This window comes from Dama dama, chromosome 22, assembly GCF_033118175.1.
Source record: "Dama dama isolate Ldn47 chromosome 22, ASM3311817v1, whole genome shotgun sequence".
Taxonomy (NCBI): domain Eukaryota; kingdom Metazoa; phylum Chordata; class Mammalia; order Artiodactyla; family Cervidae; genus Dama; species Dama dama.
In genome coordinates, this window is record NC_083702.1 from 16286716 (window position 1) to 16313348 (window position 26633).

General features: G+C 50.2%; 1 protein-coding gene across 14 annotated transcripts; it reads right to left on the reverse strand.

Annotated features, from left to right (window-relative positions):
- Positions 1-1431: 1431 nt before the first annotated feature.
- On the reverse strand, positions 1432-21603 carry ZNF384 (zinc finger protein 384). 14 transcript variants are annotated; one of them, XM_061124795.1, is made up of 14 exons: positions 21373-21603; positions 21113-21176; positions 20161-20220; positions 16681-16781; positions 13620-13690; positions 13137-13374; positions 12853-12900; positions 12309-12651; positions 11367-11459; positions 7216-7440; positions 6354-6536; positions 4843-4921; positions 3739-3897; positions 1432-3003 (listed from the first exon to the last, which is right to left on the reverse strand). In XM_061124795.1, the coding sequence occupies exons 5-14, from the start codon at positions 13683-13685 to the stop codon at positions 2632-2634; spliced, it is 1806 nt and encodes a 601-aa protein (XP_060980778.1). In that variant the 5' UTR covers positions 13686-13690; positions 16681-16781; positions 20161-20220; positions 21113-21176; positions 21373-21603; the 3' UTR covers positions 1432-2631. The 14 variants fall into 14 exon arrangements, with proteins under 14 accessions (XP_060980778.1, XP_060980779.1, XP_060980774.1 ...); XM_061124796.1 differs by lacking the exon at positions 21113-21176; XM_061124791.1 differs by lacking the exon at positions 16681-16781.
- Positions 21604-26633: the final 5030 nt, after the last annotated feature.

Here is a 26633-nt window from a genome sequence, read left to right on the forward strand (position 1 = left end):
CTGCGACTCTCCTCACCTTTTTGTAAGGGTTTCTGTCACTCCAGGATGTTCCTGCTTGCAGTGACAGAATACTGCTGGCCTTGTCCTCCCATGTTTGTCTCCATTTTTACTCATTTATGTATGATGTTAACTGGCACAGAGCTGTCACAACTGGGCTAGATGGATGCCAGCTATCACCCTGACCCGCGACAGCACAGTGACAAATACACTTCTCATCAGGATGGAAAACCACCAAGTGCATACAGGCCACCACACTGGGGACGCAGATGTCGGCGACCAGAACGGGAGTGTGTTGGAGATCATTGTCACCCCTAAGCTACACATTCTTGTTAATTATCGATGTAACATGGCAGGTTTTTATGACATTTTCAGCCACATAATAAAATGTTTTAAAAAGGGCAAGGTGAAACCCCAGATATACTACTGAACAGGTGGTACCATCTGGCCACATAATCTACATGACGTCCTACCTCGCGAACAGCAGGCCCCTGGATAATTTAACCTCCATGCCCAGTTCCTTCTCTACAAAATGACCATATAGGGTTGTTACTATGAGTGAGTATATCCTTCAAGAGGGTAAATTCTGGTTATAATACCTGTGATGAAGGTAGGGCTGTTTGTTAGTGTCAATTCAACAGTTAGTGAGAACAAGGGGAAAAAGTAAATATTCAGGAAACTAACAGACACCACCTACCTGGTCACATGTGGTACATTCATTCCTGTCACACTACAGACTGAGACTCTGATGCCCACACAAGATGCTGCACCCTAAACCAAGAGGCCTTATACTTCACTGATTATCCACACCCACCAGGTAACTAGCGGGTGCGAGAGACAATGGCCACATTGTTGGACGTGGGAGCTTTGTCACAGCTTTTTCAGTGCTTAAAGATCTTTAATTTTCAAAAAGAAATCTTAAGCGGTGATCTGGCCCAATCCCTTAATTTAACAGCTGAAGCAGCATCACCACCCAACACTAGCTGATAGGAGAGAGCCAGGGCTAAAGTCAAGGTTTCCCAACCACGCACTACACCTCAGCACAGCCATCCTGTCATTCTTCAGTCCTGGTGATGGTGTCCACAGGTCTTTCCAGGAGACTGTGCTTCCATTTTTTGGATATGGCGCTTCATGGTGTCCTGTTAACGCATGACTGATACCCTGCTCTCACATACTTGGGTACTTGGTCCTCAACACACGATTTGTCTGTAGGAATCCTTGTAAACCAAAGTTCCACTTGAGAAATTTCAAGGCTCTGTGGCCTTCTGTGGCTAGGGACACACACACACAAACACACACACACAGTGCCATCGCACAGCATTCATTCTTACCATACACACATTACTGTCAATCCTCTGTCCTGGCCTTGAATGCCTCTCCAGATAGCTCTTCCCCCCATGCTTATACTCACATCAGTAGCTCCACTGCCTCTGATCCTTTTACACGAATTTATTTCTATACAAGGTTCTAAAAACACCCCTTGGTTTTGTACATAAGTTTTTTCTTTTTTTTTTTCTTCATTTTAAATTGCTTTATAACAACTTGTTTCCTGATTTTTTTTTTTTTCCATTTTTTCTTTTCTCAGAAATCTGCCATGATTAAAAAAAAAAAAAAAGACAAAAAAATAAAAATGTTGCTGGCCAGGAGACAGGGTGGAGAAAAACAAAAAGGGGACAAAAATAAACAAAACATCAAATATGAAAATTCTGAGATAATGCATTTATAAACACAGAAATGGTTACAACAAAGATGGCCGTGATGAGTGGGTATATATATATTTATATATATATATTTATATATAAATCCGTGTCCGGCAACTGACCGTGGCACCTAGGGAGCTAAGTCCAGTCTTTGCATTTGCCCTGAACTCTCCCTTCTCTGCAGCACTCCCTTGTGGGGTTTCATAAGGAACCCACAGCTCCTTAGGCTGGGGACTGGGAGACAGAGCACAGGGCCTCGGCTGGCAGAGAAGGGGAGAGACTCCAAGGAAAACCATAACCCACACTTCTAAGCCACCTTGACCATTTTGGGGATCTCTGGCCCCTTTGGGACCACATCTCAGCCCTTGATCCCCCACCCCCAGACCTCCTTCCGGTATTAGGTAGGATTGAAGTGAGGTCATGAGGGAAAGAAAATGGCTCCCAGGGACAGGGGCACAGGAGGAACCTCTGTTCTTTTGCAGGCAAGAATAGAACAGGAGGCTGGTTGCATTTAGGGCTCCCTCCGCTCTGACATCTGGGAGGGCCAACCTCTAGTCCTCTTATCAGCCCGAGCTTGGAGGATCACGAGGGTGAGGAGAGAGTAAGTGCCCCGCTGGAATAGTCTCTATGAGGTCATAGCAAACCCCTCCCCTGAGCACCAACCCCCAATTTTAAAAGCTATGCTTAGGCAGGGAGGCTGCCGGATTACGCTACCAGCTCAGTACTCCTCTGCCCATCGGGAGGGCTGACGTTCCTTCTGAAGAGGAGCTGAGAATAAGGATGGTATCCTGGGAAGGAAGGCCGCGCCTGAGGCCCAAGGAGGTGGAGCTGTGGCCTGTCAAAGAAGAAGAGGACTTTTCCCACTGGGAGGAGCTGGAGAAAGGAGGGACCGGCACTTCCTCCCCCTCTTCCCAGTGGCCGGCAGCACAGGTCTCTACGAGCTGGCCAGGTGCTCCACCTGGATGGTGCTGGTGGTGACGGTGAGGCAGATGTCCTTGTGATGCTCCGCCGTCTTATAGGGGGTCAGGTCAAAGGAACACTGGGGTGGAGGGTTCGGGTTGCTGTCCCCGCCACCCCCACCCTGGGGGGCTGTCCCAGGGGACTGGAAGTGTGGTGGCTGTGGCTGCTGTTGCTGTGGCTGCTGCGAAGCCTGAGAGGCCTGGGCCTGGGCCTGGGCCTGGGCCTGGGCTTGAGCTTGGGCCTGGGCCTGGGCCTGGGCCACCGCTGCTGCTGCTGCCGCCGCCTGCACCTGCTGCTGGAGATCAGGAGGGTTGTGTTTGCGCATGTGTTTCATCAGGTACGTTTCCTGGGGAAGATGGAAAAGGAGTTGAGGGGAGGAAATGATGGCTGTTACTTTGCTTTAAATGGAACAACATGGATACAGAGGTGTTCTGGAACCTTGCAGGTTCTCCCCGAGGCCACTTTCAGGGCTCACTACTGGGTGGACAAGAGAGGGGGACCTTTATAGTCACTGTGGGCATTCAACTGGCGCAGGGAACGCTGTCGTTTTCTCCAAGCTCTCTTAACAGAATAACCTGAACACCTTTTTCTGGAGTCTAATATGTGTGTGTGTGTTAAGTCTCTTTAGTGTCTTGACTCTTTGCAACTCCGCGGACTGTAGCCCACCAGGCTCCTCTGTCCATGGGATTCTCCAGGGAAGAATACTGGAGTGGGTTGTCATTTCCTCCCAGAGGGGAGCTTCCCGACCCAGGGATAGCCTGCGCTGGCAGGCGGGTTCTTTACCACTAGCGCCACCTGGGAAGCCCCAGAGTCTAATGAAGAGGTCTAACTGAAATCTCATCTCTCACAATTTCAAGGTGCTTTCTTTTGTCTCATGTCTAAGAAAAATGAAGAATCACTGCTGAGCAGTCGGTCTAGGCTTAAAGGACCAGGCATCCTCTACATTCCTCAGCTCTGTGTCTTTTCACTTCAGTTCTCTTTCCTGATTCTGGCAAGTTGTAGCAAGGGAGGAGGCGTGGTCACAGCTCTCTATCAGAAAGGTAGGGTGCAGTGGCTTGAGGGGGGTGGGGAGAGCGCTCACCGACGTGTACGCCCGGCTACAGATGGTGCAGGTGTACACCTTGGCATGCTTCACTGTGTGCGTGGACAGGTGCACCTCCAGCGAGGTTGCGTCTGTGTATGCCCGGTGACAATTGTGGCACTTGAAGGGTTTATCTTTGTTGTGCTGCCGCCTGTGGGACTGAGGAAATTGGGAGGAATGAGGATGGGTGCACCAGACTCTGCCCTCCCGCCTCCTTGACCTTAATGGAAAGCCCTGAGTTCAGTGCCAGGACTCTTGGCCTCTGCTTCTGTCCACAGACAGTAGAAACTGCTTCAGATGTAACCTCAGAAGGCAGCAGCTAAGGGAAGTAGCACCCCTAGGGCAGCAAGCACCAGGATCCCAAAAGTGAGACTGGCGGCAATGCTGGGGCCGTTCATTCAGGGGTTCTCAAAGAGAGGTGTGGGGATCACTGGGGAACACAAAGACCTCTCAGGGGGCTGCCAGGTCAAAAGTATTGTCAAAATAGTGGCAATAAGACACCGTTTGCTTTTTCATGATCATTCTTTCCTGACTGTACAGAGATAACGCGATGTCTAATATGGAATAGAATAAAAGCAGCACAAAGAAAGTCCCTCCATCTTCCAGTGAGCCAGACGTTAGAGAAGGAAGCATAAAAATAAAATGCCATTCTTCTAAATTTTCTTTTTGGCGGGCGGTGGGGGGAGGATTTAGAGATATTTATGCTGATGTGCAATAGGGTTTGTTATTTTTATTTTTTTAATTTTAAAAATTTAATTATTAAAAAAAAATATTTTAGCTGAGCCACACAGTATGTGGGATCTTAGTTCCCTGACCAGGGATCAAACCCACACCCCCTGCATTGGCAGTGCAGTCTTAACCACTGGACCGCCAGGGAAGTCCCTGTTTGTTACTTTTATAAACAAATTACTAAACAGTTTTTCAGTTTGATAATCTCTGTAGTTAGGTGTTATTACCCACGTCAACAAAAGCTCCTTGGGTTCCTGGATGACTGTTAAGAGTGTAAAGGGTCCTGAAGAAGTTTGAGAACCACTGGCTGGTGTCACGGCACCTCCACCCCCGAGACTCAGACGTCAGGCCCCGTGTGGAGGGTGGAGCAGTTACCTGCAGGTTGGAAAGCTGTGTGAAGGCTTTCTCGCAGCCTGGGTGTGCACATTTGTATGGCCTGTCCCCGGTGTGGATTCTGCACGGGATGAGAGAAGGAGAAAGGGAGAGCACGTCAGCGAGGCCGCTCACGGACCAGCACCTCAACAGGCCTCCTCGGGGAACACGGCGCGGGTCTCCAGAAGGCACCAGCTCAGGCCACAGGCCCAACTTCTGCTCGCTGCCCATGCCACACGGCTCAAGCTGGGCTCCTTTGCGGGGAGGGGAAGGCTGGAGGCCTGGCAGCCAAGGGACAGTCAGGCCACAACCTGGCAGTCGAGGCAGCTCCCACAGTAATCATCCCTCACGAACGTTCAGAAACGTAAGATAAACAAAGCAGTGAGAAGAAATACAGGACACTTCTCCCGTGGCCCCCAACACACAGCCAGAAACTATCACTTCAACCTTAGCACCACTCCCAGAGAAAATTCTGGTGTCAAAGAAGAGCACAGAGTTATGCGAAATGTGAAGGGCAACATGACCCTGGAAGTTCCTGGGGTTATGCCTAGTTCTGCCCGAACAGCAGGAAATGCCCAGATTAGTACAAATCTGACCTCTTCAAACACTACAGGGCCCTCTGCTGAGGCGAGCTAAGGACTTGAGGGTCTCCAGACCCCTGCTCCTCGGCAGGGACTTCAGAAGCATCTCTGTGACTGGCTGCTTTTTGAGACCACAGGTGTAAAAATCCTGAAAACCTCGCAGGATGCGTCTCCTTGTGAGGAAAGCCTGATTCCTCCTCTTCGAGAAGCCAGCTGTGGGACCACTTTAAGGGGAACTGCCACCTCCAGAAACAGCCAGGAGAGGAGGCCTATGGCCAGCAAGACCCTGGACTCCAGCTCAACTTGACATCCCATCGAAGGTCATCAGGTCTTCCAAACGCAGGCTCACCTCCTCCAGGCTACTCGAGGATCATGGGACAAACTGCACATCCTCATGGAGTAGGAGCCTTTCTGTTTCGTTGTGCACATTTGGGATGTGTTCTGTTCTGTACTCCTGGCCTCCCTGGGAGCCTTGCGAGGTGCTGTTGGTGTCGCCAGGCTGGTAGCTGGCTGAAGTCTCATTCTACCTCCCGTTCATAGTTGGTGCCCGAAGGGCTAGAGGGATGGTCTTCTCCAACCAAATGTCCTCAAGGAGAAAATCTTGCCAGATATGTGCACTTGCCAGGTTGTTTCCAGGCAGGAGGATGAGGGAAGGACTTGTCAGCTCTGCTCTCAGTAGGTTTCCTCCTCTCTCCGATCAGGGAATGGCCCAGTCATTGCGTCTCCTCAGCACTGCTTCTGACCCACAAAGGCAGATCTCTGAGTGTCCACCGGTGTCTCCAGTCTTGCGTGGTCTTCCTCCCCGGTGCCAGCTCTCTCCTCCAGCCGGGTCTCTCCCCCGCCCCCCGCATGCGGGTTGTTGTGTGTGTCCGGGGCGGGGGTAGGGAGGGCATGCCAGCGGGGCGGGGGCAGTAGCCTGCCACTCTCCCTTACCGTGTGTGCTGCTGGAGGTGGGAGAGCTGGCGGAAGGCCTTCTGGCAGTAGGAACAGTTGTAGGGCTTGGCCCCCGAGTGGATACGGAGGTGCTGGGCCAGGTAGGAGGTGTTGGCGAAGGTCTTGGAGCAGTGCGGGCACTTGTGGGGCTTGATGATCTCCGTGTGCACCTTGGAGTGGATCCTGCCGGAGAGGAGAGGAGGGAGGGGGAGGAGGGAGCGGCTCGACACCACGGGCTCAGCTCTCCGCTGGGTGCAAGGATGCTGCTTGATGGACGAGAGCACCCCGCCTCCCTCCCCCCTGGAGAGGCTGGTGAAGAGGACACCCGCGTCTACGCTGCTGCTGATCTTAAATCGGTGGCTAGAATGGCAGTGAGATGATGAAGAGTGGCACCCCTGGCTCCAGTAACCTTAAAGAATTCCGGCTCATCAGCCCTCCACTTTAGGCCAAGGTCACACACTCACCACGGACACCCTGCTTCCACACAGTAATCTGAACAAAGACCACCACCGCCTGCTGCCCATGGACCTGAGGCTGAACGCGCACCTTCGCTCTGACCTGAAGTATATAGTAAGAGCAGGGCCTGCTCTGCAGAAGATTTCCAGACACAGACACAGAGAGAAACCGCACAGATGGGTCCAGTCTCTGGGGCCAGAGAGCACAAGTCTCCAGGCCCCACCCCGCCCGAGCTGCAGGGACATGTCATTAGTTTTCACAAACAGCAATGGGAGAGTCGAGGCTCCCAGGGGCAAAGTGGAAAGGGACACAGGAAAAAATATGGAGCGAGGAGGAGAAGGTGCTGGCCACGTGGCCTCAGTGTCCACGCTTGGGGGGTGGGGGTGGGTACTGAGAGCAGCCTTACCGGGTGTGCTGCTGGAGATGAGAGAGCTGGCGGAAGGATTTCTCACAGAAGTTACAACTGTAGGGCTTGGCCCCTGAGTGGATACGGATGTGCTGGGCCAGGTAGGAGCTGTTGGCGAAGGTCTTGGAGCAGTGTGGGCACTTGTGGGGCTTGGTCTCGGTGTGGGACTTGGAGTGGATCTGCATCTCCGACTTCGAGTAGAAGGTCAGGGAGCACATCCGGCACCTGGGCCAAGGGAGGGCAGCGGTTAGGACTCCGTCCACCGAGCGGGCGTGGCTGAGCCCGCCCCTCCGCTGCCAGGGATGCCAACCCCTCTGATCTCTCCTCTGCCAGCCACACGGCGGGCCCTCCAGAGGAGGGGCTCTATTTTATCTATCCTGACAGCCTACGCTTCCAACACTGCCCGGCACAATGTGAGTATTTAATTCAAGTGTTTGCTTAATGCCTGGACTCCCCAGTGTGTACATAAACAAGAATTCAACCAGGTGAGACAGGAAAACCTTATGACTGGCCCTGAGCTGACGTGGATTCACCTCACACCCGTCTTCCTTCTGCCTGTAACTTGATTTCAGACTTTTTAGCACCCCTTCCTCCAGGATCCCATGGTGAAAGGACATTCCTCGGGTAACCCTCCAGCTCCTGAGAGGACAACGAGGACAAACTGACCAGGTTGCCCAGAAGGACTTTTCTCCTGTCTCCTCAGATTTTCTCCTACTTCCTGTTCGACAGTGAATCTAGATTCCTTCCAAGAGGGACAGGGTGGAGAAAGAGCAGGATTACTTGGAGGGGGCCTTCCCCAACCCTGTGTCTGGCCTCCACCCTGTATCCAATACTCCACCCACCACCCCACCCCCAGCCCCTTGCCAGTCAGGTGAGAACTACCTCTGCAATGAGCCAAGGAAACTGCTGGAGGGGGTTGTACCCCTCAAACGTTCAGGAGAAGACGACTGGCCAAACACTGAGCTTCCCACTGAACCTTTGCCTGGCGCCAACGCCAGCATCTCAGGTTGGCATCAGCAGCGTCTGAGTGAACTTGCACTCGCCACCTGAGCTGGCAATCCTTCTCCTACTACACTGCCCAGCGATATCAAATAAGGAGGCCTGTGGGCAAGGTAAGTCACAGCTATCTAGACTTTACTGGGAAAAAGCTACGTAGTCTCTACACGAGCTGGAACCCTATCACTCCTGAACAACTCAGCAGCAGATGACATGGGCTGCCAGCGAGGGCCGCAGCCTGGGAGCCAGGGCAGTCTGGACCCTCTGCTCTGGGTCCTCCTCGTTGAAAAGGAGCTCAGGGATGGTGAAGGGGGATTCTGCCTTTTTTCTGATCCCAAGAGAATCTTCAGAGAATAATCAAGATGGGGACTAAAAAGAACTCTTGATCTCCTCAGAGAAGATGAGACTCTAGTGAGTTGGGGATACAGTTCCTGTATTAATGCTTCCACTAAAACGCTCACCAGTAAGGCTAATTTCTATTCTCAAGTTGCCTGAAAACTCTGAAGGAAATCCAATTACCAGCTGACCAACCCCTTGCTGTAGTCTGGGATATCCACCCATTGTGTGTGTGTGTGTGTGTGTGTATATATCTGTGTGTATATGGGGGGGGGGTGCTGTTTATAGTCAGCAGGGTCCAACGGAAGTCTGGACACCTGGGCTCTACGCAGGGTTCAGTTAAAGGCCTGCTTGTCAGTCTAGACCTCGATTTTCTGGTCTGTAAAATGGAGAGAGAAATATCTGCCCCTCAAAGACCCAGAATGGTCAACAGTAAGCCAAGTGTTCTCCAGTAATAGAACTGCATTAACGTTAGCAGCACCAGCGCTGGACGAGCTTATGCTACTCTATATTTCACTAAGACCAAGGTTAAAAACTAAGCACTTTGTCACTTGGAGGAGAAACTGCACTAAAGTTACAAGATAATTTCCTTCCACCACTAAGATTTCTCAGACAGGTGGAAAGACACACCCACTCATGTTAATTCCAATGAAACCTCATTAGTTTGCATGTGAATGCTGAACACATAACTGTACCTTTCATCTGGAATTAATTATAAAAAAAGAGAAACAAGCCTCTTCATCAAAGTTTTCAAACTACGGAAATCTGCCAAACTTAAATTCATCAAAAATGTGCCATCTCCAGAGGGGTAAGTATCATACAGATGATTGTGATAATAACTCAATACTAACAGGCATTAACAGATGCCATTTGCTGCTGTGCCCGAACTAGGCCCCCTTTTTTAAAAAAACAAACAAACACATATTATTGATTTATTTGGCTGCACTGGGTCTTAGTTGAGGCATATGGGATCTCGTTCTCTAAACAGGGATCGAACCCAGGCCCCCTGCATTGGGAACAGAGTCTTAACCACTGGACCACCAGGAAAGTTCCTTGAATTAGGCCCTTTAAACACACGGTTTCCACTCCTCACAACAATTTGGCAAGCACTATCCTGTTTTACAGACAGGAACACAAATGCTCAGAAAGGTGAAGCCATTTGCCAGAGGACAACCCATGATTCATTCTCACCTGACCTAAGACTCCTCACTCTATAGAGGGATCGAGGGAGAGCCAGACCACTGCAGCATCTGCCAGAAACAGTTAAACACTAAAACTATAGGGAGGCTTAGGTGACCATTAATGTACTTCCATCTCCGAAATCCTCTGAAGCCAAATAAGTACAAATCTAATGCCAGGTGTGTGTGTGAGGGGTTGGGGGGTGGGGTGGGGGGAGGGAGAAACCTGACTAGGAGAGCTGTGGCAGTGGGCAGGATAGGAAGGCTAGTGTCCAAGTCACGGGCACACAGCTCCGGAGGCCACAAGGGTGCCCCTGTGGAGGCATGCAAGGCCATGGCCTTGGTTACAAGAACAGCTTTGAATTAACGACTCTTTTTTCCCCTAAGATGATCAAAAACATTTGGATACTCAGATTTTCCTCAGAACATTTCCACAAGAGATGAGGGCCAGGATGAATCTTCCCATTTTACAGATGGGAATAGAGAGCGAGAAATAAGTTGACTTGCCCAGAGAAAAAGAATCCAATTCCCTCAATGCCCAGTCAAATGCTATGGACCACAGGAGTGGTCGTGGTTGGTTGACCCACATATGGATTGCAAACAGGATTGTTCATGATTAAAAAGATTCCTCTGGCACCTCAGAGTTTGAGTTTCTTAAGCAATTCCATTTACCTATAACATAGGTGTGTTGGTTTAGTTTCTCAGTTGTGTCTGACTCTTTGTGACTCCACGGACTAGAATCCGCCAGCCTACTCTCCCATGGAATTTCCCAGGCAAGAATACTGGAGTGAGTTGCCATTCCCTTCTCCAGGGGATATTCCCAACCTAAGGATTTAGTCCCCTTTAAATTCAGAGTTCCCTTTAGCCACCTGGAGGTTGGGCTGGTCAAGAATTCCAAAAACACCGAGGGTGTGGGAAGTCCTGTCACGGCTGCCCTCCAATTGTTAAGCTCACACTTCTTTGCACATGCAGTGTGAGAAGTCCAGAAATGGCTCTCACGTGGGTCCAGAAATCACATGAGAAACCACATGAGAATCAGAGGACCCCGATCCCTGTGAAGGGCCCCCCAGTGTCAGGGAGCCCTCCCATCACTTCTACAAGGAATGAATTCATTGAGCTGTGGCTCCATGTCATAATGACCTCACTTTAAGCAAATACATAAAAACCCAGATTTGTACAGAATAAATTTAAAAGGGATTTTCATTTTATGAAAATATAAAACGATGCCTTTAAATGAATCAAGCTTGTCAAGTACCTTTATGATATGACATGATGTAAACATTTTTCAGGAACACTTTTACTGTATAAAGTAGGGTACACCTGCAATAATAAAGCTGCAGTGAACTTTCAGGTTATGAGCTGGAATTCTGCAGTGCTCAATACTTTCTACAGAGCACAGCAACACTCCCCTCATTCTGAATTACAAAGATGACTTAAACGCTCTGAACTCTCCATGGTAGAGATGTACAACACATAAAAAATAAATAAATGCTACGTGATGACCATTTCTTATCTGTTTTGAAGTTCCCAACATTTCAAATCTTATCTGATATATACTCCCAACGACTGGGAGGCATAAACAGAATTCTCCCCATTTTACAGATGAGGAAACTGAGGCCCAGAGAGGGGGAAAGGACTTGCCCAGGGTCACACAGCAAGTTCGTGGTGGAGCCGGGAACTGAATCCATGAGCCCAAGGCTCTGTCCATTTCCTGTGCCGCAGTTCCCTTCGCTCCTAAAATGGGAACAACATTGCCCATCTCGGTACACTAAGGACAGACCCAATCTCCCAGCCATGCACGTCTGCCCGTCTGCGTCAAAGCTTCGACAGTGGTTACTCCACTCTGTACACTGGGGCTAAACTCCCCGAACCCTCTAGGGCCCTTGATGGTTCTCAAGGGGAATAAAAGATTTCCAATTTTCAAAGGGCAGGGAGTTCAGATAATGTAACCATTTTTATATAGTATCACATGCAAATATGCTTAGAATGCTTTTTGGCGATAGGCAACTTAAAGGAAGTAGGAGATGAAAAGAACTTCCATGAATGAGAAGGTGAGCCAACAGCCATTTAACAAGCGACTATTCCACAGGGGGGAGGGGAGGGATCCTATTTGCTCCACCTTTTAATACAGACCCCCCCCATCATCCCGTCATCCCAACCATGCAGGGTCAGGCAGGCTCAATGCTCAAACAGGGCCCACAAATTGATGGATGGCACACAGGTTAAGATTAGCTGCTTAACCAGAAAAGTTTCTTGGGAAAAAAGGAATGGAAAATGTAGAAAGCAAAAAGGAGGAGACAAAGAGTCTTGAACCTAGTCTAAAGTCTCGTAACAAGACAGAAATTCCATTATGTCACCCCCGAATAAGTCAATGCTGACGACCCCCAAAAATGAAGGGGCAAAATGGGTCTGCCTCCTGGGGAAGAGGCCACAGAGAAAGGCCAGCAGCCCCGTCTTCCTCCCCCTCAACTGAATGCCTGACATGCACATGGATCTGAAGTGGAAGCTGCCAGAGTGCCGAGCCCAATGGGGCGGGGAAGCTGAGAGCGCGGCAACCCCTCCAGCCCCCGGCTCTACCCTTACCTGTAGGTCTTGCCGTCTTTCTGATGGTCATCGTCGTCCTCAGGGGAGAGGACATAAGGGTCATTCATCTCGGGCAGCCCCGACTCCAGCATCCGCTTCTTCTTCCGGCCCCGGGGGGGCTTAGCGGCCACCACGGTGCCGCCGCCGCCGCCACCGCCGCCGCCGCCGCCTTCCTCAGTGAGGGTGGATGCTACCTTCTTAGAGAGGTCGGGGACCACCTGCAGGGCTTGTGAGCCAGGGGGAAGAGCTGAGACAATCATGGGAGCCGAGATGGGGAAGGTCTGAGCTGACGTGGCTGTGGTCACGAGGGAGCCTGAGGGGGACGTGATAACCAGGCCGGGACCTAGGATTGCGAGAAAAAGGAGATGGTGTCATGTTGTCTGGTCCTCACCCTGGTCCTACTTCATTTTCCCCAGATCATTGTCTATGTAGCCCCTCACCACCGTCCCCCCGCCCGGAGTGTACAGGAAACCCCAAGCCCTGTAGAAAAACAACGGTCTCCTAACCCCTGTCCCCGCCCCGCCCCGGTAACAGTGAGATTTACCCCTTGATTGACTCCCTTCTCTTCTCCACCTCTGAGAACAGGAGACGCCTTGATTCAGAGAAGGAAAGAATGTCACCTCCTCAAAGGCAGGGACCGCATCTTCTACTTCTTTGTTTCCCCCACAATGCCTAGCGCATTGCTAGGCACACAGTAGGCACTTAATAAAGATTTGATTGAGGAATCAAAACACGTATCCCACTCCCCATGTCCCCGGCGCCCTCCAGCCTGGGGTACTGATCGCGAAAGATCAACACCTCAGATTGGAGAAGAGCGGAGGTGCTCACCGGCGGTCATCAGTCCTGTCGACGGCACGGGGACAACCGTGATGTTCTGGGTGACCGATGCCTGGCTGTGTGGGGTCAGCTGGTCTGACTTGGACTCTGTGTCCATGCTGATGCCCGAGGGCAGGGACACCGAGGCAGGCACTGTCAGCAAGGTGGGGTAGTGGGGCGGAGCCAGCCCACAGCCCTTCTCTGGCAGCAGCTGATCCTTCATCTTGTTGATAAACATCGTGTTCTCAATCTAAAAGGAAAGGAAGGGGAGAGCAGCCTTTGAGAGAAGGTCCAGCCCGCATGCTCCCTTGGCACCCTGCTCCGTGGAGACCAAAAGGCGGTGGTTAATAGCTGCAGTTCCAGAGATTAGCTGAGTGGAAACGCTATATAATCCTGGGGAGACAGCCTAGGATTTATCTTACTTCAGCATCCACAGTCACAGAACTTGCTACTCAGAGCTGACAGAATTACACAAGCGAGCCAACCACCACCTACCTGTCCTGAGACCGTGGGGATTGAAGGCCAGAAGTACGGGTTAGAATTGAAGTGAGATTCTTCCATTCTACCTGAAGATGGAAAGAGACACCATGTCACAGGCAGGAATAACTTAAACCAGCTCAGCAGCCGGGAGAGGAGCAGAGGAGCTCCTGGTCTCTTCGCACAGGGCTGGGAATGAGCCCTCAGACCTGGCACACGGGTCCCCGAAGTCAGGACCCTTGGCAATACATCCGCATCCAACCGAGGCTCCCAGGATCAGATGCTGGGGAGAGAGCTTGTCTACCCACACAGTGCTTCCTGTAGCCCAAAGAAACAGAACTGGCACTGCTTTCTTTTGCTGACAAGAAGAGAAACTGAAGTCATGGGCTACCCTGGTGGCTCAGTGGTAAAGAACCTACCTGCCAAGGCAGGCAACACATAGTTGACTCCTGGTCTAGGGAAGAGCCCACATGCCACGGGGCAACTAAGCCTGAGCACCACATCTACTGAGACTGTGCTCTAGAGCCTGGGAACCGCGACTACTGAGCCCATGCGCCCCAGAGCCTGTGCTCCGCAACAAGAGAAGCCACCACCAGGAGAAGCCTACACACCACAACTAGAGAGTAGCCCCCGCTCATCGCAACTAGAGAAAAGCCCTTGTAGCAACAAAGACCCAGTGCAGACAAAAATAAAATAGTATACTAGAAATTAAGAAGAAAGACAAAGAAACTGCAGTCCTTCCATGAGAGAGGAAGGCAGGGGCCCATGTACACACAAAGCAGATCACCAATCGGGTTGAAAAGAGCCGGGGCATCTATCCTTGTTCCTCTCCCTTCATCCCTCAAACCCATCTTCCTTGAAATAAAAAAAATTCCAAGGGTTCCAATCCACATGTCTATAGGTCACACAGCTTGAAAAGGTTCTTGGTCAGAACACAAAATGCCCAAGAAAATTAAAGAATGAAACTGATGAGAATCAGAATCACAATATTTTGGAGCTCCATATGATATCTGGGCGCCACGCCCCCCTCCAGATCTCCTCAAGGTGTAAGAACAAACTCAGTGCTGCACTGCGTACCACACAGCCTGGACTGAGCAGCGAGAACATGTGGTAACCAATTTGTTCTGTAAATATATATGTATTTGTCTACATTGTGTCTTAGTTGTGGCTCGAGGGACCTTTGTTGCAGCATGTGGGATCTAGTTCTCTGACCAGGGATCAACCATGGGAGTGTGGAGTCTTAGCCACTGAGCCACCAGGCAAGTCCCTGGAGTATGCAGTTTTAAAAGGGGTGCTGGCTCCAGCAGTAGCAGCAGGACCCCGGATCGCCACCTGAAGGGCTCAGAACAGGGACTCTGGTGGGCCAGCACACACACGTTACCAGACCCCTCTGGAGTTCTCAAACACTGCCTCTACGAGCTCAAGTTCTCTGCATACAGATGACGCGTGAGCATGAAACCCTGGGAGTGAGGAATAAGAAAAAAGAAAAGGAATCCCTTAGAATCACACTGCAAGTCACCGATGGGTCTAAAACCCAGGCAAGGGATCCCACCACTCACTCTCTCTTTTGTTACTGTTTTTATTTTTCAAATGTATTGTTTTAATTGGGGTGCAGCTGACCCACTGCTTGCTCTCACACTCTGATCACTCTGCCTGGCAAGGCTTAATTGCAGGCTGCTGGTCCACAGTAGCTTCCCCAAAGTCTGGACCAGGGGACGTCCTGGCCAGCAGAAGCAGGTGAAGGGGAAAGAGGAAAGCGCTGGGAAGGGATGTGAAGCAAAGCAGGAACAAACATGAACACCTGCTCTGGGCCAAGAGCAATCAAGCTCCAGGAGGGGTGAAAGACTCTCAGGAGGCACTGACTTATAGCCACAGTCCTGCCAAGGACACGCTGGAGGCGGACATCAGGGATACCAATAGCTGGAGGGGAGACTGGGCACGGAAACCGGGTCCCAAGAAGTGACTAAGCAAACCAGTAAAGTGCTCCAACAAGGGAGGGGAGCCAAAGGATCTCACTGAGACGTAACTCTGTTCCTCAGCCTCTGAGAAGTCTCAGCACACTTACTGCTCTCAAAATTGAACGAAACTCTCCATTTTCTTAAAACCTGTGAGTGGAAACAGAACTGAATTTCAGCCTATTCGTTCCCCAGAAAGGAGAGGACAGGAATGCACCAAATCTGTGGCAACCACAGCCTCACATGAGAGGCTCAACCTGAAATGCCTCGAGGGTCAGGCACAGGCACACCCAGCTCCCTGAGGTATAAACACAGTAAAATTGGACACTCTCCACCCAGGTGCTACCCGCTTGCCCACCCGTGCTGGTTTATAAAGGGAGGGCCCTCTGCAGGCATTGGAAGTTGAGAAACAATGAGATCACAGCATCAGGGGATCCAATCTGGCCCAGCTTTGGTGAGAGACAGGGGCCACATCTTGAACTTGTTTCCCGACTTTATAACACAGGGCCCATCTCCTAGTAAGCAATTCTGTACTTAGCGAATCCAGTGACAGCAGCTGGATCTTGAAAGCCATGCCCAGGGCTCCAACTTGAACCTCGGCCCCCACCTTCTTTCTGGCTAAGAGACAGGCTGGTGAAATAGACAAAGGTGGTGACTATGCTGGAAATGAAGTAGAGAATTATGCTGGCGTGTAAAGGAAAGGTGGGTCTGGGACTTTCCTGGCGGTCCAGTGGTTAAAAATCAGCCTTGCACGCAGGGGATGTGGGTTTGATCCCTGGTCGGGGAACTAAGATCCCACGTGTCTCGGAGCAACTAAGCTCACACCACAACTATTGAGCCCACACGCCACAACTAGAGAGTCTGCAGTGCAACAGAAGATGCCACATGGCGCAAGGAAGATCCCCAGTGCCTCGACTACAACAATGCAGCCAAACAAATAATAAATAGATACAATTTAAAAAAAAAGTTTTTTAAATAAAGGAAAGGAGGGTCTAACTATAATTTCCCCTTAAAGAGTCAAGGAAGTCAACTCATTATGGATGTGACAACGTAGAAGGGAGGAACTGAGAGCCTGAAAATAAGGTTTCCTCCAACAGGATTCCTGCGCACGAGGCCCCCTGTACCTCCAAACTACATTCATTCATAGTGTCCACCGGCGGCTCTGGAGAAGCGGTTTCTGGGTCAAACATGGCCTGTTGGTTCTTACACAGGGACGCCAAGTGATCTGGTGGACGGAATCACCACCGCCATTAATTAAGTGCCGACTGTGTTCAAGGAACTGTTCAGAGCACTTTACAACCATCACACCATTTAATCCCACAACAATTTTATGAAGCTGGATACCAAAATCCCTGTTTTTTTTCCTTAAAAATTTTTATTGAAATAGTTATTTCCAATGTGATGTTACCCATTTTTCAAATGATGAAATTGGAGGCAAACAGTAAACAGCAGAGCAGGAATCTGAACTCAGGACCAAAGAGCACGCTGGGAAAGGGTCCTAAGTGAGACCCACTCTAGTACGTGCTCTCTCATACTGCGGGTGATTCACGACTCTAAATTTAGACCATTTCCAGGGATGGACTATACACTGTGCAGGTAGTTCCCAATAAATGCTTTCAAAAATGAAGTTTTCAGGGAATTCCCTGGCAGTCCTGTGGTTAGGACGCTGCACTTTACTGCCATTGGGCGTGTTTAATCTCTGGTTGGGGAACTAAAATCCCAGAAGCCCCGGGTCAGCCAAAAACAAACCCCAAAATGAATCTTTCAATGACGCAAAATGCAGTGAAAGATGATATTCACCTGGCCACCAAAATAAGAGATTTTAGAATGATGGAGTCTGAGTTAAAAGACCAGACGAAGGGAATACAGGCCCCTCCACCCCCACCTCATACTCTGTTCACTCTGCCCTCGTCCTTAAAAGAACAAAGCTGCAGATCAGAACCATGGCTGTTCCCAGGAGAGAATGATAAACCTGACTGTGGGCTTCTGATAAATATATTGGACCAAAAAGGGGGTACACGGGGAGCCCTGCTCACCCAACTAGAAGCAATACTTGCCAGCAGGGTGACACCTGAGAAGGGTCAACACTGTCCTGATGAGGCCGACTTACATCTCTGTATCCTTGAACTGAGATCAGACAGAAACCAAGAAGGAAAACTGCTGCCAGAAGACATGTCAACGGCGCCCCCTGGGGTTGTGTCACAGGGCGCCCCAGCAGGTGCCAGGTCACTCAAATACCTGCCAACTGTTGTTTTACCCCTTCTCCTTTCAACTCTCTATGCTGCACGAAGGAACTTCCACCAAACCATCCTGACATCCAAGCAGGCACATGTCAACAGTCTTAAAACCCAAAGACGGTAATGATATTACAGAGAAACTTCATCTCCATACAGAGTGCCAGGTTTTTTTGTTGTTGTTTCTTTTGCTTATTTTTTGTTTTCTATTTCGGCTGTGCTAGGAAGCTGGTGAGATCTCAGTTCCCAGACCAGGAATAGAACCTGGGACATGGTACTGACAATGCTGAATCCTAACCACTAGACCACCAGGCAACTCCCCATAGAGCACTAAGTTTGATGATTATGCCAATACATTAAAAACAAAAGCAAACAGAACATGTGACCCTACACTGGGAAGGAAGGGGAAGACTTCTATCACAGCCCCAAAGTGCAGGAAAGAAGGAAAATACAATACGTGGAAAGAAGATGTTGGCAGATTGAAAATTTGCCAACTTTACTTTAATTTAAACTTCACTACTGCACCATGCCTCCACTGTTCACCAGTGAGAAGTTGGAGAGCATATTTTTTTCAAGAGGTTCAGGAAACTACACATTCCTTTTCCAATCTTAAAAGAACTCTTGGAAGACCGAGGAAATGAAAACAACATTCTATCACCCAACCAACCTTTAGGAAATCATGAAATACACCAACCAAATTTAGTAGCCAGAGGATGAACCGAGGAATCAAGGCTTCCAGAATCTACATCTGGCCCTACACATCAGTGGATGACTCTGAATAATTTACTACTCAACTAAGTTTCTACTTGGGTGGAGGATGGAAGAGTATAACCCCCTTAAAACAAATTCATAAGACATATGGAGATGAGATGGAGACAACACAAAAAAGAATCAAATGCTCGAAGTATTCCTAAAAAGAAGAGTGTTAGAGAAATACTTCCACCTAATGAAGACTTAGTAGTGACAATTAGTAGAAGTTACATAAAAGTTCCAAAATTACAAAGGAACTATCCCAAAGTATCACAACTATAGCCTCCAGCTTACTAATGACCAACCAGAAGCACAACAAGAGAGATGCAAAGAATAACTAACTCGAATTCAACTACAGAAACACATGGATCCATGACACATGGATCTCAGACTCTCCACTAACTGCTCCAAGATGCACAACTGCAGAAAGGTTGCAATATTAGGTAAGAACTTGAAGTGAAGAAGCACCAGGACCATTTTTCATGAGTTAGGAAACAAATCTTTTTCTCAAGTCCTAAGGGCCTTCGAGAAGGGCCATCACAACAGGATTTGGGGCCCTGCTACCGTGAACTCTTCCAACTACAAAATAAATTCAGAACAGGTTTGTCCCAACTCTGTTGGGAAAGATCAGCACACCAGGCTCAGAAAGACCAACAGAACCTTAAAGCTGGCAACCTTCTACCCTGGGCCCCACTGGATCACTGCACCTACACCCTGCAGGAAGCACACCATAGAGGTTCTCCTTGCCTTGTCTATTCCACTAGTAACTGACAGGCCTGGACAACATGAGGCAGGAAAGAAAAAAAAGGCTGGAGATGAGAGGATGTGCACCTAATATTTAATCATCAATTTAGCTCAGAAACCTACAGGGGAATACATTTTATAAACCAGCCTGGAACTGGTTCTCAGAAGACACCGCTAGAATTATAAGCTCTTGGGGGTTGATATATTGTCATTTTCAGACCACCTGAAACCCAATCACCATCAAGCCTCCTATTCTGAATTCTTTCAGACCTACTACTTCTGGAATCCATTCCATACAGTTTTATCCATTTTTACTTCAAACTACCCATGAATCAGTTCTTTCCCCTCCAAAACTTCACCCTGCCATATATCAAATTCAAATAACTCCTTGTCACAGACTCGAATCACTCACCAGATCCACTCCAAACACTGATGCAATATTAAAGACACAAACTCCACTCCAAACTCAGTTCTGCTTGTTCCAAACACATGAAGGCAATTCCATAAGCTATGCCACAAAGGCTACACTGGCAACTAGAGCCCATGTGTCCCCAAAGCAGAATAAATCTCTTATGAACAGTGCAACGCTTAGTGCAACTGCTTAGTGATTTCACTTGAGCATTTCCCAACTCATTCGTGATGAGAACTGGTGGGAATGGAAGGTGATGGGGGTTACAGTGGCAACTTTCTGCACAGAACTTCCTGGGTATCCTCAAGAGATAACAGGAAGAGGCTGATTTTTCTCCCACAGCAAACCCCAGGATTATAATTGCTATTACTTGAAAAATTCTGTCACGTTGTTCAAAAAAGGCCCATTTGATGATGACCCCCTTCTTCCCCCAAACCAGAAAAGCCATTAACCCCAAATTGTCTTACCCTCTCTCTCTCTTCCTCCTGTCGTCTTATTCCTTGTCCTTTCCAGGGCTCCTGAACTTTCTGTAAACAAATTGTCGGGGTTACAGGGGCCGGTGAGGATGCAGCCACCAGGGAACTGTGGAGAAGCTCAGGAATTCTTTGACTGTCAGCACTCAAGACTGGAGGGCAGGCAGATCTCCCACCCCACCTCAACCCAGGGATCCAGAGATGCAAGGATACAGTAACAGCAGTGCAGAGCCACCCCCTATGTGGATACAAGGAAAACAAACCCAATTCCCAGCGACTGAGAAGAACTCTACCACCCCTGTGTGGGTTCCACCCCTGGGCTCAGACACTGGTTCTTCTAAGTTCCCGGGGGGCCCCCAGGTGACCAAGGGTCAGAGAACAGAAGAGTTGGAAGAAGAGAAGGGTCCCTGCCTCCCGAGGATTGACTCAGAAGGCAAAGCTGAGGACTGGGGGGATGCACAAGGCCTTGTGTCAGGCACAGTGCCAGCTCAGGCCCAGGCACTTCCTCTGGCCTCCCCCCACTCTGCGAGGACTTCGCCCCTGCCTACCCAAGGCCCTGCGCCAAGAAGTACCTCCCTCAGCCTGCACAGTGGTCTTGCTACAGGAGTCCCCGGCTGTGCCCTAAACACCTTCTCTGCCCTGAGACAGCCCCTGGGCGCCTTCTCCTGAGGTCGCCCACCAGCCGTTCCTCAAAGACCCTTCTTTGGGACGTCCCTCCTTCCCCTCCAGGGAGCTGAACTCTGCCACCCACCAGACAGACACCCGCCCCCTAAACCCCCCCATTCCTCCCCATCGCCCGCTCCTCCACAACCACTTCCGGTTCCGGGACGGACACACGTACAGTCCCATCGTGGACCCCCCCCTTACCCGCCCCCCCCAAGGAAAAGGGGAGGGGGAAGGAGCAGGGAGCTCGGCGCGCGCCGGCTGCAGCGGCGGCGAGACTCACCAGGCGGCGGCGGCGGCTGCGGCGGCGCCAGAGCCGAGCCAGAGCGCGGGAGGGGCGGCGTTTGCTGGGAAGGAGGGAGCCGAGTGCGGTGGGAGGACCCGGAGGGGGCGAGGGGAGGGGGAGGGCGTCAGGCGAGCGCGCGGGCACGCACTTTAGGCGCGAGACAGACCCACACACTCACACGCAAGGATCGCGCGCGAGACACCCGCAGGGCGGGGGCGCGAGGCAGTGGGTGGCCCCCTCCCTCCCCTAACACTCACCCGGAAGTGGTGCTGCAGCTCGTGCTCCCGAGAACCCCGATTCCTCCACGCCCCCTCCCTCCCCTCCCTCCCTCCCCCCACTGACTCGGAGTTGAGCCGCAGCGGAGAGAAGGCGGGAGCGCCGGAAACGAAAAGGGGGGAGGGAGGGAAATAGCAATGTGGGGGGGCGGCAATGGGGAAAGAGGGGGAAATGCAAAGGTCGAGTCACTTCCGGGAGCGGCTAGAGCACATCCGGCGCGGCCCGGGCTCCAGGACACCCCGGGCGGAAGTTACGACTAGTAGGGGCGGAAGTAGCTTCTGCCCGGGGGACGGGGTAGACCTTTCAGGGATGTGACGACACCACGGAAGTGAAGGCAGGTTCTGCTAAGGAAAGGAGCCGAACCTTCAGAACAGCGGTCTCGGCTGCCGGAAGGGACTTCTGGGGAAGTGGGAGGGTGGGAACGCGACAGGTTCATGAATTATGTATCAAGGTAGGAGGGGCGGTATAGACTCTTTAAAGACCGGTCCTGGTTCCCTAACCCCAAGGGGCGATAGGCTGACTTAGGGACTTACCATTCTTTTTTCTTATATACTCTCAGGGATGTCTCAATGCTTTGAATATGCAGGAAAGGAAAAGAATGTGCCAGTAGTTTTCTGAGATCCCTCAGGGCCAAAGAGTAATAACTTCTCCCAACCATCAGAATCCGATCCCTGCCTGACCACAGCCCTTACACCTTTTGCTTTGGTCTCTAAGTTCCTGTGGCACATCTCGTACCTCCTACTTACGCGGCTTTACTTTTAAATACAACAGTCACCTCTCACTGATACTTTATTGTCTGTTGTCTTTCCACCGGAATATCGTCCCCACGAGAGCAAACACTCTGAATTGTTCACTGCTGTGTTCTCGGAGCCTGGCACCTTGTAAGCGGTTGGTAAACGTTTGTTGCATCAGTGAACAATTCATGTGAACTCTCTCAGGAAGCCTTCCTTGGTTTTTCCAACCTGTAAGGGTCCCACGTTCACCAAATTTCAACAGCATTTAGTCCCTGCTTTTTTTTTTTTTTTTAAATTAAGTCATATATATATATACACATACCTGGAGAAGGGCACTGGCAACCCATTCCAGTATTCTTGCCTGGAGAATCTCATGGACAGAAGAGCTTCGGAGGCTACAGTCCATGGGCTCACAAAGAGTTAGATATTACTGAAGCGACTTAGTACTCACACATACGTTTGTATGTGTGTGTGTTAAGCTTAGTCGTGTCTGACTCTTTGCAACCCCATGGATTGTAGCCCACCAGGCTTCTCTATCCATGGAATTTTCCAGGCAAGAATACTGGAATGGGTTGCCATTTCCTTCTCCAGGGGATCTTCCCAACCCAGAGATCGAACCCTGGTCGTGCGCAGGACAGGCGGATTCTCTACCAGCTGACCCGCCTCCCTGGTGGCTCAGAGATATGGACTGTGAAGAAGTTGATCCAAGCAGAGAACCCCATTAGCACTCCTCTTATTGTCATTCAGCTTAGCCATTTCATTCATTCATGAACAAAATTTATTGACTTTTATTATGATTTATGGGGCTTCCCTGGTGGCTTAGCTGGTAAAGAATCCGCCTGCAATGTGGGTGACCCGGGTTGGGTTCGATCCCTGGGTGGGGAAGATCCCCTGGAGAAGGGAACTGCTACCCACTCGGGTATTCTGGCCTGGAGAATTCCATGGATTGTATATTCCATGGGGTCGCAAAGAGTCGGAAAGGACTGAGTGACTTTCACTTTCAATTTTTTTCATATAACTTTTCAGCAAAATTATCAGCAGCTCAGGAAAACTGTCTCATACATGGTGCTCTCCCACTGCTTTGCTGAGCACACAGTAGATGCTAAATAAATACATGTTATTTGAGTAAATGAATGCTGCCACCAGGCTGCCCCAGATCTGAGCCAAATCCCTCTGGGCTCAGCTCTATTTTGAGTGAAACAGAATCAAAGTGCCTCCTATTAGCAGTAATAGTTCCTTGCCTAGAGATCAAAATAACCTGTATAGGAATAACTATAATGCCAAATTTTACAGAAAATGAAACTAAGATTGTAAAAAGACTTTTGATTTTTCCCAAGGTCACAGCAAGGAAGTAGCAAAAGACACGTAAAAATAAAAATTTCAATTAAATATTTAAAGAGAAGATACATATTTTTGGCTTGTTAACTGTATCTTTTTAAAAGTGTCTGCTCTCTTAGAGGGAGACTCACAGGCTTGGAAAACTGAACTCATGGTTGCCAGGGGAAGGGATAGTTAGGGACTTTAGGAAGGTCATGCACTCGCTGCTATATTCAAAATGGATAACCAACAAAAACTTACTGTATAGTTCATGGAACTCAATGTCATGTGCCAGCCTGGATGGGAAGGGGGTTTGAGGGAGAATGGATCCATGTATATGTATGGCTGACTCCCTTCACTGGTCACCTGAAACTATTCCAACATTGTTAATCAGCCATACCCCAATACAAAATGTTTTTGGTGTTAAAAAAAATTAAAATTTTTTTAGAGTGCTCTCTTTATCACATTTTGGGACTCTCTAATCAGCCTGAGTTAAGCCAGGAGCAACAGTTGGCAGAATAAGGGTCTGAAAGGTGCAGATATGGACAGACCTAGTTGCTCTATGGGTTAGAGATGGATGATTTTAGAAACCTTGACTTTGGGGACTGAGAGAAAAGCGGGAGCAAAATGGCAGTAGTCCTGTAAGTCCCGGTTCTCCTGTTCTTTTCCTGTTTGCAATAACTGGTACCCGTTTGGGCCTCAGTGTCTCCAACTGTCAGCCCTGCTCCTCCTGCCCTTGGTATAAGAAGCAAGTTTTAAGTGCTTTGAACTCCTTAGAGAAAAGCTTTAGAAAGAAATGTGGGGCGTAGGGGGAGGAGGGCTGTTAATTTTAGCCTGGGGTTTTCCAGCTGGCACAGTGTTTCCATCTTGAATCACTTCCACACCCTGAGCTCTGCCTGGGAGATCCCTCCTCCTGGGGGCTTCCCCACGCCCTGGTTTGGTCTGAGCCACAATGGTAAGCATTCCAGAAAAATGCTTAAGAGAAGTCTGGCTTAGTCATTTGATGAACAGCTCAGGAGGCAAAGGAAGCATAGAGATGAGAGATACTCGTCCCAGTAGGTACTGATGTGTGGGCTCCATGAACCAAAGGGGTAGTATGGCCACTCTGTTTTTGGTCTGTGACTGAGCAGTGACTCTGCCATTTGTAGCCCTCCAGGACCTTCCCAGGCCCCACAGTTTCAGTTTCAACTCTACAAGAGATAAAGTTAGGATTTTCTCCAGGGCTTCTTCCCAGTTAGCTTGGTAATGGGATGTAGTTTGGGAATCATTCCTTAAGACAGGAATCCCTGGTGGCTCAGATGGTAGAGAATCTGCCTGCAGTGCAGGAGACCCAGGTTCCATCCCTGGGTCAGGAGGATCCTCAGGTTGGGAAGATCCCCTGGAGAAGGGCATGGCAACCCACTCTGGTATTCTTGCCTGGAAAATTCCATGGACAGAGGAGCCTGGTGGGCTACAGTCCATGGGGTTGCAAAGAGTCAGACACGACTGAGCCACTGACATTCCTTAAGACAACTCAGGAGATCGAGACATCTTTCTCCTCTGTCCTTCCCCCACCATCTGACATTCCCTAGGGAAGGAGGGCATTTAGGGAGAAAGAACAGGTTAAGGATTTCCTGTGTCTCGCTGGTGTGTTTTAATTTATTTAAATTTAGAGAAACAGCAGTCTAATCAGGCGGTAATTAATTCACTCTTCATTAGGGGCCTTTATGCCTGCCTTCTGCATATGGATGAGCCTCGGGGTCACACTGTCCCTCTGAAGAGGAAGGTGGTAAGAGACAAGTGCTGTCCAGGCACTTCAGCTCTTCCCCATCAGTGCCTCCTCTTCCCCCAACCCTGACCTAACAGGGACTAGATTCCTTTGGGGAAGAGAAAGGTTCATGAGGCTTCCTCTCCCTTCCTCCTTCTCCCCTCCTCCCCCATTCCTTGGGTCCCTCCCTCGCTGCCCCAGCCCATCCCAGCAGCACCTTTTCCTGCATTTCAGGTCCCATCCAGCCCTGTCCCATTAACCAGCTGCAGGCTGGGGTCTCTTCAGATCCCACTGGATTGACTCTGAGCTCCCTCAGCAGTGTGTTTGCTTCGCACCTCTGCTTTTAGTTGGTTCATTACTCCTTGGCCTGGCTCTGCTGCCTCTTTCTCTTAGGGAGTCTGATGCCCTGAATCCACATACTGCTCTGGTCCTGAGAAATACACTCCCTCCTCCCTGCTCACCGTTGTGTGCTGCGTAGACTCAGCCACACCTCACTGGTGTTACACAGTAAAGCTCCCCAACCCCTAAAACGCACCTACGGCCACATACACACTCCTGATTCTAGCTGCAAAAGTAAATACACAAAGGCCAACAGAGGCCAGGGCAGTCCCCACTTACCTGTGACTGTCTCCTCTCCTCCCTGGAGCTCCCCCATTTCCAGGGAGCAAGTGGGGCACAGATGGGGGTGGGGGGAGAAATAGGACCTGGATGGTTACCATGGCAACAAAGCCTAGCAACAACTGAGAGGCTGCTGTGTGGGCTTTTGCAGGGCTGTTACAAGAGCCAAACCTAGAATTGGGGGCTCAGAGGTGACTGATCCCAGCTGGGCAGCCTGTGTTCCCTCCTTCAAATACACCCCTCGATGCCTCCCCCACACCCCAGCCTCTTCAAGAAGGCAGAGCAGGAAAAGCTAATGAGAGTTAACCACAGGGCTTCTGGGGGACAGCTGTGGGTGGGGGCAGGTTAGGGAGCAAGGCTGAAAATAAAGCAAGCAGGGCAGCCAGCCTCTCTCCTGCGGCTCCCTCGTCTTGTTTCCATTGCTCCGTTTTTTCTTCTCCTTTTGCCCTTCACCCTCCACCTGCCTTATCAGCTCTCCTCTTCCTTTTGTGGCTGGCACCATCGCCTGAGCTGCTACAGAAGTGTCCCCTTGCTCCGGCCTCCTTTCTCATGGTCTCTCTTGACCTTCGCTGGTAATTAACTAGCCACTCTTCCAGTTTGCTCCGGCTGCTCCTCATCAGGTCTGCTCCTGTCAGTGTCTCTTCCTTCAGCTCCATCCCAGATCAAAGCCCCCAAACCCCAACTCCGGGTCAGAGCAGGCCAGGTCACTCGGGTCTGGAGGGTCACCCCTCCATCCTCCTTTTCCTCCCTCTTGGCTGCCCATTGCCTTTCCTCCTTTCCTCTCTGCAGGGCTCATGAGGCAGAACCAGGGGACTCAGGTATCTTG